Source organism: Balearica regulorum, chromosome 1 (genome assembly GCF_011004875.1).
Source record: "Balearica regulorum gibbericeps isolate bBalReg1 chromosome 1, bBalReg1.pri, whole genome shotgun sequence".
Lineage (NCBI taxonomy): Eukaryota > Metazoa > Chordata > Aves > Gruiformes > Gruidae > Balearica > Balearica regulorum.
In genome coordinates this window covers 71772573-71786981 of record NC_046184.1, presented here as the reverse complement: position 1 = coordinate 71786981, position 14409 = coordinate 71772573, and the positions used below count along the sequence as shown (strand labels likewise).

At 34.2% G+C, this 14409-nt stretch overlaps 1 protein-coding gene across 1 annotated transcript in view; it reads left to right on the top strand.

Annotated features, from left to right (window-relative positions):
* Positions 1 to 14409, top strand: part of PLCZ1 (phospholipase C zeta 1) — a 53619-nt gene that overhangs the window by 18659 nt on the left and 20551 nt on the right. Inside the window, exons 6-8 of the mRNA XM_075757917.1 lie at positions 727 to 879; positions 10761 to 10988; positions 13268 to 13424. Coding sequence (XP_075614032.1) covers positions 727 to 879; positions 10761 to 10988; positions 13268 to 13424 — 538 coding nt within the window. The remainder of the gene's footprint in view (positions 1 to 726; positions 880 to 10760; positions 10989 to 13267; positions 13425 to 14409) is intronic.

Genomic DNA, 14409 nt, shown 5'->3' with positions numbered 1-14409 from the left:
TTATAATTCCTCTTTTTTCTTTGTAAGATCATTTGTTGAGAAACGCTGTTTCAGACACACGATAGCCAATGTATCATTCTTTAGAAGCTCTGTGTATAACCCAGGCCATTAACTCTCTGAGAAATTCTGCTTTTTGCTTCCAGTTTGTACTCTGCCCAGTGCAATTTAATCAGTCTGATTTTTGGCTGATTTAACACTTATTTTCTCTCTATTTTCGTTACATCCAACATTAATTAGTAAGTTAAATGCCTCTGATAATTTATTTTCTATGGCTTATTGGACAAATACATTTCAATATGCGCGTTCCAAAGATCAGCACAGATATTACCTGGTTTCTCTAATGAAGTCTTGTGTCCTCCTTAACTGATCTTCATTTGATTTCACTAGTTGTTTTGGTTTTTTTTTCATCTCTGAATATATCTAGCCCTGTTTTAACCCCCCTTAACTTCCTGAGGATGCATTTTTTTTTTCTCTTTTTCAATTCTACTTTCTCTTTTCTGTAAATATTATGAGCTTTTTTATTGTGTTACTAACCTGAAACAACTGACCTATACTCTGAAAGTTTTGAAAATAAAAGAAAATTAGCAAGGGAATTTTTGCGAGATATTTTGGGAAATCAAGTAGTCCTATTTTTATCTATTATTATTAATATTTATTTGTTAAATATTTATTTATTAATATTAATATATTAATTTATTAATAAAAGCCTTTAAATTATATTTCCAGGCATCTGACTATCCCATTGTACTGTCTTTGGAGAACCACTGCAGCTGTAAGCAACAGGAAGTAATGGCAGACTATTTAGAAAGTATTCTTGGTGACAAACTTATTACTTCAGCAATTGATGATACAGAGTTCACTCAACTACCTTCTCCTGAGGTAATAACATTTCATTTTTCTCTGCAAAAGATAGGGAAAAAGCCCTGGTTTTGGTTTTGGTTTTTTTTTGAATCTTCTGAAACTGAATTTATGAAACTGCTCATCTGATGTCTGAAATAGACTTCAGGTGGTAAAAAAAAATAATTAAACAACACAAAAGACCCACATGAAAAGATAAAGAAAACAGAAAAAGCAAAATTTAATCATATGGATTGATATGGAAGGGGTTTTTTTTTAATGGAAAACTGTTCTCAGTACAATGCTGAAGCATGTCTTTATTAAAAGCTAATATACTAATGTTTTTTCAAAGCCTTATATCTTGCAGTTCACATCAGTCCAACTTCTGGTGCTTTGGATGCATTAAGCATTTTGTTTTGTTTTGTTTTGTTTACAAATACAGTTAGGTAAAGTTTGTGTATTGCAGTTTATTTTATATGGAAACAAGGCAGCTATAGTAATGTGTCTTGTTATTTTGAACCACACTTACTAACAATGAATAAACCTGCCTATCAAAAACTGAGTAGTGACACTGAAATTACTCTGATTTTTTTAAAGTAGACTATTACTTAATATGAATTACGTTATTATAGAGTGATTCATCTACAGTAGTCCTATGTTGGAGATGTGGTAATCTAAACACAGAAGAGAGCATCTGCCTTTAAAGAGGGCAGATTAATATACAGGGAATGACTTGCCAAAGATTGTAGAAATAAGTACTACTGATCTGAACTCTGAATCTGAGAGCTATGCAAACACCTGATTAATTTAATTTTGGAATTTTCAAGTTATGGAAACATTATGTTATAAAGAACAGCTTCGACGTTTCTGTTGACCTGTAAAGTCAACATTTTGAGGTTAAACTGAACTATCCTCTCCCTCTCCCTCTTCCTTTTCTCTGAAATGAGACTTCCAGTGTTTTAGTTTTAAAAGACAAGGCAATGAATAAGTTTCTAAACAACATTATGCTTTGAACCAAAATTTAAAAATCTTCACTTTAAACATGTTAGTGCATCTGTTTTCTGCTTATTTATTTTTTGTTCCTTAGATTGAAAGAATTTTCTTAAATTTAAACAAGCTATTGAAAAGAAAACCTGAATCTACTTTTTTGTCAATAACCACGTTGATAGAGCTATTTCATCGAATTCTGTTACTGCAAAAACATTGTCACTTTCTCAGCGTGTTTCTCCCTAAGGCAGTGTTTCTCAGCTGGTGGCTTGAGACCCCTGGGATATGCAGTCAGAAAAGGCAATTAGATGGGTGTTGAAAATTTTATTGCAAACTAAAACAAATAAATTCCAATTGTTCCAGTCTTTGCACTTAATTTTCTTTCAAGGACAAAAGATTTTTTTTTAATCTCTTGTAACACAAATACATGCATACATACAAAATAGTTATTTAGGCTTGTCACTGTTATCAGTGATAGAACAGATATATTTTATACCTTTTTTTTTTACAGTAATTGAAAAAGGAACAATGCAAATGAAAATGTGAGGAGGAAACACTGTCATAAGGGAAGACAATACACAGAGAAATGTATTTTTGTAAAGGATTTGTTATGGAAAAAAACATTTTTGAAGTGGTGTGTCCAAAAGACTTGCTAAAGTATTAGCATACTGTTACATTTACATAGCAATGTTGTCGTAAATACATTTAATATATCTTAATAAATTTTTCAGTAAGCCATCATGGTTTTTTAGATTATAACATTATATTTTTTGTATCACACTGTAACCTTATCAGTTACAAACCTGATCACTTTGCAACCTTAAAAAATGTTCTGTAAATTAGAAAAAAATATAAGCTGTATTAAACATGAAGGTTTGTTTTAAAGCTTCTCAGAGCATAGCTGCATTCAGTCTAACAGATGTCCAAGGATCATATGTCCTCTGTAGCAAACACAAAATCAGTGTACTGCATCTAAATCCTGGAGTCACTGAATCACATACTTCAAAATATTACTTTCTGTGAGATATGTCCCTTAACATATATTTACTGCGATATAGGGAATTCCTACTTCATATTTCCATGGCTTGGTGTTTTCATAAGTCAGCTCTATAGAATTTTTGCCTGAAAATGTTTTGCTGGTTTCTATACTTATTCCTCACTTAAATGTATACTGTTCAGGTGAGATTCATTCTATTGAACTTTTACTCTTTTAAAGTTATGTGAGATGCATTCCACATCTATGTAAGATGTAAGAGTTACTTAAATAATACGACTGTCCTCAGCTGATTTACAAAAGTCTGAATTTAATAAATCATTATGTTGAGAATGAACAAAGTTTACAATCATCTCCATTTCTCTTAGCTGCTCTGATCAAGCACTTAAGAAAAATCATTAGGATTTTATTTTGCAATGGAAACATGTAGTTATGACTGAATTTGCAAATAGAGTAGGAAGGTTGACTTTTGGCTAGCATCTTTTTGAAGAATCACTTTTGGTGCATATTCAAAAGGTGTTTAGTGGCATCACATTCTTAAAGCTTGGAACCTTGTGCGTATTCAAGTCCTGAATAAATTCATTATCATTTGAGTGAGCCAGATGCTGAACTTAGTCTTAAGCCTGCTTTAATTAAACAGTGCAAAAGAGATGTTACAGAACCATAAATGATGAATTTAAAATGCTGTTTGTGAGAAGGATTCTCAGTTAGTGTAAAAAAAGTAATATATATATATTTGTCACCTATATCATTTACTGTTCCACTTTTTTCAAGATGGAGCACTAGCAAGAATAGGGAGGAAACTATTGCATCTGGTATGATTCTATAGGAATTCAACTGGTAAAATCATCCCAGGAAGAAAATTGTATATCAGAAGCGTTATATAACACCAGTAACAGAGTAAAGGTGTTGTTCTTTAAACATGACAGTCTTCTAATATAACTCTAATAAAATATAGTGTGAGCAAGATTAAAGTTCATTGTAATTGCTCAGATATGAGATTGGTTCAACAGAATGGTAAGTGTTCATTGATTGGCATGGCTCAAGAGCAGGAAATTTGCTTGCTTAGAGGCTGATACAACTGATAGTCTGATAACTCACTTCAAAAAAGAATTACTATGAATAATGCACTCAGGGGAATTGGTGCACCTGCCTACACGAGTAATTTTACTAGCAAAATTATCAGATAACGGCATATATTATATTCATATGCAACAAAAATGGAAAGCTTTGAAATCAGTTTCCTCTTTTTAAATTTTCCTGTGTAACTCATCTGTATTTATATGTGAACCTGTATCCTTCATTGAATATTAAAATAAGAAGAAATAGAAAATATAGCAAAAAGCAACATTTTTTTTTAAAGAAATTGTTATACACTTTAATTTAGCTTGCTAACAGGTCTTAAGTTTTCTTTGCAGTGTTCTGTTCAGCATGTTCTGTGGCCAACATACATTCCTTTCACCTAGATTTATCAGCTTTTTCCTTAGCATTTTTTATAGGATATGCTTTTAAAGTCTGCTCTAAATATTAATTTAATATTATTTCTTCAGTTTTGCTTCTTTTTTTAGACTGTTACCCTATTTTATATTAAAGCAAAATAAAAATAGGTGGTGAATTGCTTATATGCTAAAATTTTTACTTAACTTGATTATAAATGAGTATGAATGTCACTCTAAAGTAGCTCAGTATTAAGGTGAATATACTTCAAATCACTTTAGTATGTGTGTGTATGTGTGTATATATATATACACACACATGAATTGAATTACTCTGAGTTTGAAAATTAAGGTATTTTGATTACAGTTACAATACTTTACCTCCATTTCCCCTACAATCTTGTTTACCTTCTTTTGTCATCTTCACCTACTTTGAGCTTCACCCTCCTCCCTTCTGGTTGGATCTTAGCAAGGGATGGGAGGGATTGAAAAGGTAGTGTGTCTTTCACTCTTCATTGAAATTAACAATAACCACAGACACTTTTTTTAATAATATGCTCTGTTAGAGAATATTCCAATCTAATAATATTCCTAGGTACACAGCACAAACCTCTTTACTTCCACATGCGCCTCACATGCCTATAAATGCAATGGGCGTACTTCTGTCCCTCAAGTCCTTTGATTGTCTGTGTCACAACAAGTTGTCGCCTCTTGTGTTCACGACCTGTTGCTGTTGCGGCCTTTGCTAGGCTTTTTTAACAACTTGCTTGTAGGATCCATCAAAGATTTGGCTTTGGACTAACCAGTTTAACCCTCCTTCCCTTTTCTCTCAGATTTCTTTGGCAAGGACCTTCAACATGCAGCTTCTTCCTGTCACATGAGACTCAAACATTATGTTTCTTAGGTGGGAAATCTTCCTCATCTGACAGCTACTGTTGTTCCTAGTTTTGATCCTCCAATGAAGGGGTATGTGCAGCTCATGCAAGGACTTCTTTTAATACCCATTTCTCAATATCCTTCAAGATCCAAATAAAATGGTGCCCTCGTCTGTACATGAAGTGGATTACCACATAATTTCTCCAAACACTTCATAGAAACATTTGCCAATTACAGGGTCATATTTAGATCTTGGAGGTCTGGAGATCTCCATGGAAATTTTTTTCTCCTCTGTTGTCTAATCTCTCCTACTTCCTCTTCTAAGAAGGTTTTGAGCTACATCTTTGTCGGCAGAAATGATTGTGTGTGTCTGGAAGAAGGATTAAAATGCAGAGCAAACTCAGTCTTAGGTGCTTCCTTGGACCACAGCTCATGCATGATGTCTCCTACCATTGTAAATCTAAGTGAAAATCACAAGGAGGTCCAGAAAAGAAAATTGGATGGTCACTGAAAGCTATTGTTGTCTGCCTTTTCTCAACACCTGCTTGCCCTGAAACACAAAACCCAGAAAATTTCAGGAAAAGAGGTTTTTTAATTCTTTGGCCTCAGTCATATGTACACCCTGCAGCTGATTATACTAGTACTGCTAATTCCCTGGAATATTACTATATTCTATAGCGTCTCAACAGACAATTCTTCCTCTACAGTGTGGAGTAGAGGAAAGAGAAGGCTTTTGCACTGTTTCATTCTTTCACACACCCCTTACCCACTGAGATAAACTGAGGCCACCCTTGAGCTTGACTGATCTCATCTGCCATATCTATCCTCTTACTGCTTTCCCATGTAGATATTTTGTCACCCAAAGCAGCAGACCCACTACAATCCTCTCCTTGCAGTCTTGGCCACTACAATGCTTCTAAAGAGATTTCATTAACTTTAATATTCACTATAATATTAGGTCCTTTGAGTAATTTCCCACATTAAATTATATTTGGCATCACTGACTGGGACCAGAGACCTCTGGTGATTGCACCAGCACTCCTGGATTATGCTGATATAAAATGACAGAATGTGGTGTTTTGTGCAGCAATTTGTAGATGAACTTAGAAAATATTAGAATCCTAGAAGATAATTTTTTTCTTACCCTGCTGAATCCTTCCTCTCTAATGAGTTTGACAGCTACTGAAAGAAACAAGTAAGCCTCAAATGTAACACAGAAAAATGAATGTAAATGCATTGAGGCTTTTGATGAAGGTTTGTTCCTCAATTATTTTGCATTGTAGTACATCAAACTGCCTTACACTGCTGTCATGATATATACATGAACTACTTGGGAATTTTTTATTACTTGCAAGTTTCCTATCACAAAATTGGAAAGTGATTGATGCATTGTTAACTGAAAGTGAAATGGCAACTATTGTTATTTTACAAGTCATCTTTAATGTTTACCACACAGCTGCAAGATCAATTACAATGTTGTGGTGGTTCAGAAGCATTTCTGGCCATGATCTCCAAGGTTTCCCCACAGTTATTAAAGCCATGCGATCTAAATAAAAGAACCTTGAGAAAGATTCATAGAAAGTCTCCAGTACAACTTTATAGTCTCTGGGCATTTAAATCCTAATCTTAGGGGAGAAAAAAAACAGACCCTATAGCCAGGACTGCTCCTTTACCTTTTTCTTCACCTGTATCTACTCAACATACAAAGGAGCTTTCCATATGCATTCACTTTTTTCCAAGAATATTCACTGTTTTCCCAGAATGTACCAGTCTGGGTCAACCAAGTATGTCTTTGAAGTCTAGATATAACATTTGAGTGTATGTCTAAGAGTCTCATATTGCTACTGCACTTTTTTGCCTTTCTCTGTAAAAACCTGTCTCACTGATAAACTTTCAAAACTTGGTTGTACCTGGCTGACTATGATCTCTGACAAATAGGTTCTTACTGACTGTTTGTAACGTCTGACAAAAGGGTAACAGTCTGATTAACCTGTGGCTATATGATTCAATTTTCAGTATAACCATCCCCAAACTTTCCTCTCCATATCTTTTTAGGGTTTTATAGTCTTATTTTCTTGTTAGTGAAAAAGTAGAACATGAAGGTTTTCACTCAGAAATTCAAGATCAAGACTACTTTAGCACATCTAATTCTGGTGCTTCAGCGATGAGATTCATTCTTTTTTTTTTTTGACCTACAAGTCACATATGCAAATGTCTTGACCAAGTCTTTGCATCAGAAATATCTTTGCTTCTTAGCAAGTCAAAAACATTTTCAGTTCACTGTTTTGCCTTTCAAATAATGCAAAATCATCTGCACTAGAACTTTCTCCAAGACCACTGTCTGATGTCTTTTTGATTGCATGATTGGGAAAGTTTATGTGTGTTTTCATATTTCTCTTACATCTGATGGAGTCCTCAGGTAAAACTGGACAAGACAGTGCCAGATAAAGGTCCTGTTTGTCAATGGGATCTAACCTTACTGCCAACAGTTATAATAGGTCAAGCCTCTGAGCCATTAGCAAATTGATCTTCTCTCTATCTTTGAAGTTTGGTTCCTGAGTGGGACTCTTTCTGGTAGATGAATTAGAAATAATACCTTGTAAAATTGTTTTTAAGGACAGAGTGGTTCTTAGAACACATACATTTTTACCCAAGTTTGTGTCAGGTTTTCACTTCATCCAGAAGATTAGTCTGCCTATGTCACCCCTCCCAATTTCCTTCTTTAGGCATTTTTTGCTTTTTTGTATTTTTAATAAGAGGACAATTAGAAAGATTGTCTCATGTATTTTGTGTTTACTACGAGCACAACATGGAACTGGAGTTTTCAACGTGGGGAACTTCTCACTAGATAACTGTATCATATGAAACCTTGTTATGAGCTAAAAAGGTGCTCCTGATGATACAATTAATATCCATTTAACTAGAGCTCAGACATTACTGGTAGTATTGATTTGAAATATCTCAATAACTGTGATTTATAAGGCTGCCACAAAGAAATCTATTCACACTTTCACTAAGTGTGATTCTCTTCTTGAATCATAGAAGAATGCTGGTGTTAGAGGTTTTTTAACAGTTGTGCTTAATAGTGTCCTTTATTTTCATTCAAGATAAAGTTTGTCTATGCCTCAAAAGTTTCCCCCATATTAGACTTCACGGAAGGTGTTGCATCTTTATATCAGTATTTAAGACAGTAATATAATTCTTGAAATAGAAAATTATGTAAAAATTTAAACTCATTTTAACCTTGATACTTAGCAAGATTTTCAGGATTTGATATTCTAAGCACCTACATCTAGTCAGGAGAGAAGAGAGAAGAACATGCTCAATTTAAGTAGGGGAAACTATTCTTCTCTTTTTAATACTCATGACCCAAATCCAGGGTTTGTTCTCTACATTTCTGAAGACTGACTTTTGTCCCTTGATTTTTACATTAATTGCAGTGGTCAGTAGATGGGTTTGCCTGATCCATTCCAAAGTACTTGTGATTTTGTCTTAGAGTCTTGTATTACTTCAGCTGTTCCGATTTGTAGTGTACATCACATTAACCAGAATGCCTATTTAGTACAATAACTAAGTTTTGTTCGTTTAATTATTTAAATATTTGTTCCAATTGATTGTACTTGGAGACTTTTGCTTATGCCAGCCTTGAAGTCCCATTATGCTCTATGGAAGATCTATTCTATTTTACATATTTAAATTTTTAATATGGTTAAAGCTTATATATAAGTACACGTATTTTTAAAAATATTTTGTATTTTATATTTAAAATAGAAAAGAGAGGTTATAGTGAACATTCAGACTTTCAGCTCATTATCTGCCTAAAGGATTTAGACATTTGTAAAAAAAGATGCTGCATGTTTAGCGCTGCTGATTACCAGTTAAAGAACTCAAATTTCACATAGTCACTGATTTTTTAACCATACATTTGTCATAAGTTTTTTTGAAGATCTGTTTCAAGCCTAGCCTTAAAATCCATCGTATGTCTTTTTCAGTTCATGGTTCACTTTCAGTGATTTAGGTTAACTATTATTGGATTCTTCTTCTGGCCAAAAAATAGCAAAATTTCTTCTTGCTAGAGTATTTTCTGTAACTGTTTTTGAAAAGAGAGCTGTGATTTTAAAATGTTATCTTTATAAGAAAGAAAAAAAAGAAAAGAAAAAGAAACGTAGCTGTTCTACCTCAGTATATTTATATCTTTGCTAACAGTTCATAAACAGAATTTTAGAAACTATATCTGACTCAAAACATCATGGCCCATTTTTAGATCATGTCAGAGACTATGGTCTTTTTTTACTTAAAGCAAGTTTACATATATGAGACAGTAATACATCCATAAAAAATTTTTCCTTCCCTTGTATAACAGTTTGTTGTTTGGGTTTTTTTTTTTTAATTTGTAAAATTAAATCTTACCTATGAATAAAAAAATACAAGACCAAAAGTGGATAGAATTGCTTTTAAATATTGGGAAATATGAATATGCAAAGGAAAATTCAGAACTCTTTAAAATATGAGTAGCATTACTCATATTAAAGCTCTTCTAAAATTATCACAGAGAAAAAATGAGTGCATCAATAAGAAATGAAGGAAATGTTAAAGTGCATCCTTATTCTGATTCACCAGTGCAGAGACACTAATCAAATCTTACACTAGCATGGCATTGACAGATATTAAGCATGGGATATCTCATTCCACTGGCACACTTACAAACTACTTATACAAGATCTGAAGCAATAAGGGGATTACCAGCAACAGAGATTGCAATGTAAATAAATGGAATGTCTATTTCTTTGTCTATGGCTTTAGTTTCTATTATAAAGCTTTGGGTTTTTATATATGTTTCTATCATCCATGCTTTTCATATTTACTTAATGGATATCTTAAACCACAATGTTTTAGTTATCTTTTATTTAATATGTAAGTATTTGTTCCTTCTTTCTGTAACCTTCCCAGCAGTATAACCTTTCTTTTCACTAGTGCAATTTTTTTTCCTACATTCTTTATTATGGAATTGTAAACATGCTCACTTAAAAAGAAAGAAATTGCTCAAGCAACCAATTACCAAACTGATAATTTCCCTGGCCAAGTAAGATCAGCATAAGGATCCACTATCTAATGATATAATGACAAAAGTTTTCATGTGATATGCTAGACAGATGTGTACAAATGGACTAATCAAATGGGGTAACAAATTTCCAGCAGCTGCAATGATTAAAAAAAAATCAAATTAATATCAGATACATGTCTACAAGTCCATATATAAAAATGGATTCATACATAGTAAAAAAATATACCTCCTCTGTCTTACCTGGCCATAACCTCTGACACTTACTTAACTTCCTACCTTAGTCTTGCTCACACTTTCAACATCTGTGGATCTGTATGGTGGAGAGCCTTTATTCCTGTCATGGGGTTAGATATTCACATTCTGATGTGTACTTTGATCCCCAGATTCTGTTTGTTTTAGTTGCTTTTGACTTCTGCCTCACCAACATCTATCTTCACTTCATTGTGTTACCTTCATTATACCTAACAAACAGCTTTGAACATGGGTTAAACAATACGTAGATACGAAAACCTACAATTAGTCCTTACATAATTCTAGTCACTACTGTTTATTCTCTTTTTTACAGGCATTAAAATTCAAAATTCTGATAAAAAATAAAAAAGTTGGAACAATTGAGGAAGGTATGCTCAGGAGACATCTTGACAGGCATGGTGAGACAGAGGAAATTTCTGACTTCGAAAATATGTCTGATGAAGATGAGACTGATGCAAAAGCCCCTCTGTACCCAAAGAGTGATTCCTCAAAGAGAAAAAGTGACCAGAAACCTTCATCTCCACCTCGAAAAAAGGCAAAGGTAACTTTTGTCTCAATTCAATTTAGAAAACACATAGATGTATGCCAACTTTTTTTTTTTTTTTTTTTTTTTTTTTTTTTAAAGAAGTAATATATTAGCTTAAGATAGGGACTAAACTTAAAAGATAGGCTTTAAAGTTACTTAGAGGTAATATATTTTGAAATAATACTTTTTAACTCAAGGTTTCAGAGTTTTCCTGATTCTTACAAGACACTCCAAACTGGAGCATATTTTAGTATCCAACTGAAAAGCAAACTTCCCTGTGCTCCCATCCTAAACTCCCCCTGCATTTTTCACTTCCAGGTCTTGTGCTTGTCCCAGGTCTACAATAGATCTAAGATAAAGTTGCCCAACTGCTTTGTTGGTCTCAAGACCCTCCTGGAGCTATGCGTAGAAAACACTCATAGCAGTTCCTGATGATGAAGGACAGAGTTAACTATTTCTTCCCTCAGCCTACCAGTCTATGAAGGAAATTTTGAAGAGTTCCCATTCCCTTATTTTCTTCCATTCTGGATTTATGCATGACATTAGGTGTAGAGTTCTGGTTGCACTAAAACATTTCTAAGCACTTATAATAGAAAAGGTATTTTTACATTTATCATGTAGAGACTTAACATTAAATATTATTTCTGAAAGAGAGTGTAAAAATTGGATGTAATCTTCTTTTTAATAGTTGAATTGAACTTACTCATTTTTTTAACCAAACAGTAATTCTCTGTCATGGAAATCTGTTGCTCCATCAGGGTTAAAACTGCTTTGTTCAAGTTTTTTCGGCCGGCAGGAAGCACCCAGTATCCAGTCACTTTGCACATCATGCTCTGATTATCTGAATGCGGATAGACTGGCAATGCTCCTCAGGGCTCAGTGCTTTTGCTGAAAGGCAGTGTCTCTTTCTCTGTGTTTCTTTTCTCTAAGTGATTTGAAGGTCAAGATCTTTGCTTCTTTTTTTTTCCATCTAATATAGAGAGATATTAAGGAAAAATTCTGAGGAAGGATGGAGTTCTCTTTGAACAGGGAAGGCCAAATTTCCAGATAATAGGGTCACATATGTTAGTGACATCATATTACAGACCAGAAAATATACCACATCTTAATCAACAGATGTCTGATCATGTTTCACAGGCACAAGAGAAAATGGTTTCTGGGCTCCCACTCTATTGGAGTGAGAGTATTTATTCTGAGGTCCCACTCTATTGCTCTATGGTAGGGTGGGAGAGCATTGAAATCCGCACCCAAGATACCCTAGTGATGCTGTTGGCTTTGGCTGCCTCACTGCCTTCCACATCCGGAGAGCTGTATTATTCAGGAATTCTGTGCCAGTTACACTCCTATGGCTCCTCATGTGACATAGCCCCAGAATAATTAATGCACTTGAACTTTGAGTAGTTTAAGAGCCATGAGCAGGCAATCCCTATTATTTTGTCAGAAGAGAATTTGCATGCAGAAGCTTTAATGGAATGTAAACATTATTAGTACCATCAGCTCTTTGCTGGCTACTACCACTGATTAGCTCACAAGTTCATGCTAAGTAAAATGCAGAGATCACATAGTACCTCAGTATAAAAGATAAGACCCTGGTAAAATTTCAGTTGCTTCAATGTACAGCAACCTTTGCTTTTGCTTGCTTTGGTAATGGAACAAGACTAAACAAAGACCTTGTTCAAAGAACTTTCCATCTTAATTAAGAAGAACAGAGTTTTTCTAACTTCAGAGCAACGCTTGCAGGATTTGCTTGATTGATTTGCTTGGCATGGTAAAATATTCTCCTGTTATTTATTATACATTTTGTGGTTAAGTTTGTGCTATTGATGTATAGATTCTGCTGCTCTTCTGCTTTTTTTTTTTTTTTTCCCTTCCCTCCAAGTACTCCTACCAGTATACCTTTTCTAGTACTTTAGGAATATAAAGTTGGACATGTATTTTAAATGAGTAATGTTAAGAGTCATGAGAAATTATGTTATTTTGCATACCAGACTCAGATGCAGGGAAATGATGAAGCTGTCCAAGAGAACACTGTGCTAGGAAGTGTTGGAAACTTCTCTCCATTCACCCTACAATTACTGTAATGAACATAGAGACAATAACCTTAATTGTCTCTAACTGGAAGACCTCTCGCTATCAAAAGTCATATCTTAAGCTCAAATATTCATTAATTGTGAGACATTTTCCCATGCTTGATGCATCTGAAATGATAGTTTCTTCTGAATTGTTAATAATAATAATGAAATATGTGTTATTGTGATTTTTTATTTTTCCATTATTTTATATTTTGTTATTAGATGAAGAAGATAAAAATTGCCATTGCATTGTCAGACCTTGTGATTTATACCAAATCTGAGAAATTTGTGAGCTTTGCGCATTCCCTAGCTAATCAGAAGTGCTATGAAAATAATTCAATTGGAGAGGTTCGAGCACAAAAACTTGTAAAACATTCAGGTAATTTCTTTTGATTTAATCAGATAAAAATTACAGTGCTGCTATGGTTCACTGCTTATGCATTGGAAGGGTTAAAATTTTATGAAACACATGCTGTCCAGTTTAATTTGGTTGTTTTATAACATTGTTCTAGAAATGTCATTTGTACTGCATTTTTATATTTCAGTTGTTTTTGTGAGGAAAATTGAAACTCAGCTTTGTTTTAATTTCATGTAGTTTTATAAGAACAAATATTAACATAGTATACAAAATGTATGAATATGTTTTTAGTCATTGTTTTCTGCATCAAATAATTTAGAAGTTACAGTCAATACTTGAAAATGTGTAGAATAGATTTCACACACACACCCATGTACAGTTTGTAGTACTCACTCGAGTTGGTCCTGCAGTACTCTGGCTTTGCTGATAACTGCAGATAAGAGAATCTGCATTAGCAGAATAAATAAATTCCATAGCAGGCAGCTTGCTCCATTGGACCAGACCTTTCATACCAGCAAAGCTGAGTTTATTCAAAACTCATTCTGTGTTGGAGCATCTCCATTTGGGGCAGCTGATACAGTGCAGCCCCTGCTGTTTTAACCAGCTGCCTGCCAACAGCCTTAAGGGAGCATTAAGAACAGAGATAACTGACCATGAGAATGAAGTCTGCCACAGGCCCATTCATTCAGGGCCAGCCCAGCTGCCATCCACCACGTTGTGGAGATGATTCAATGGTTGGTTAGGTGAATGGTGCCGAATGGCATCAAAACAAGTAGGCTTTTGCCAGCTGTCCATAGACAGAGTCCTCTCTGGTCCCTCTAGTAATCTAGTTCTATTTAAAAAAAAGGGGGTGGGGTGTCAGGGGAAGGATGGAAAGGATCAGAGTGATGATCCTGGGAATGTAAAGCTTTCTGTGTAATTACCAAACAGGAATAGTGTAGGTAGAAGTGATTTGAAGTTTTCCACATCTGTTTATTTTATGCCTTTGTGGGAGGGAACACTGCTA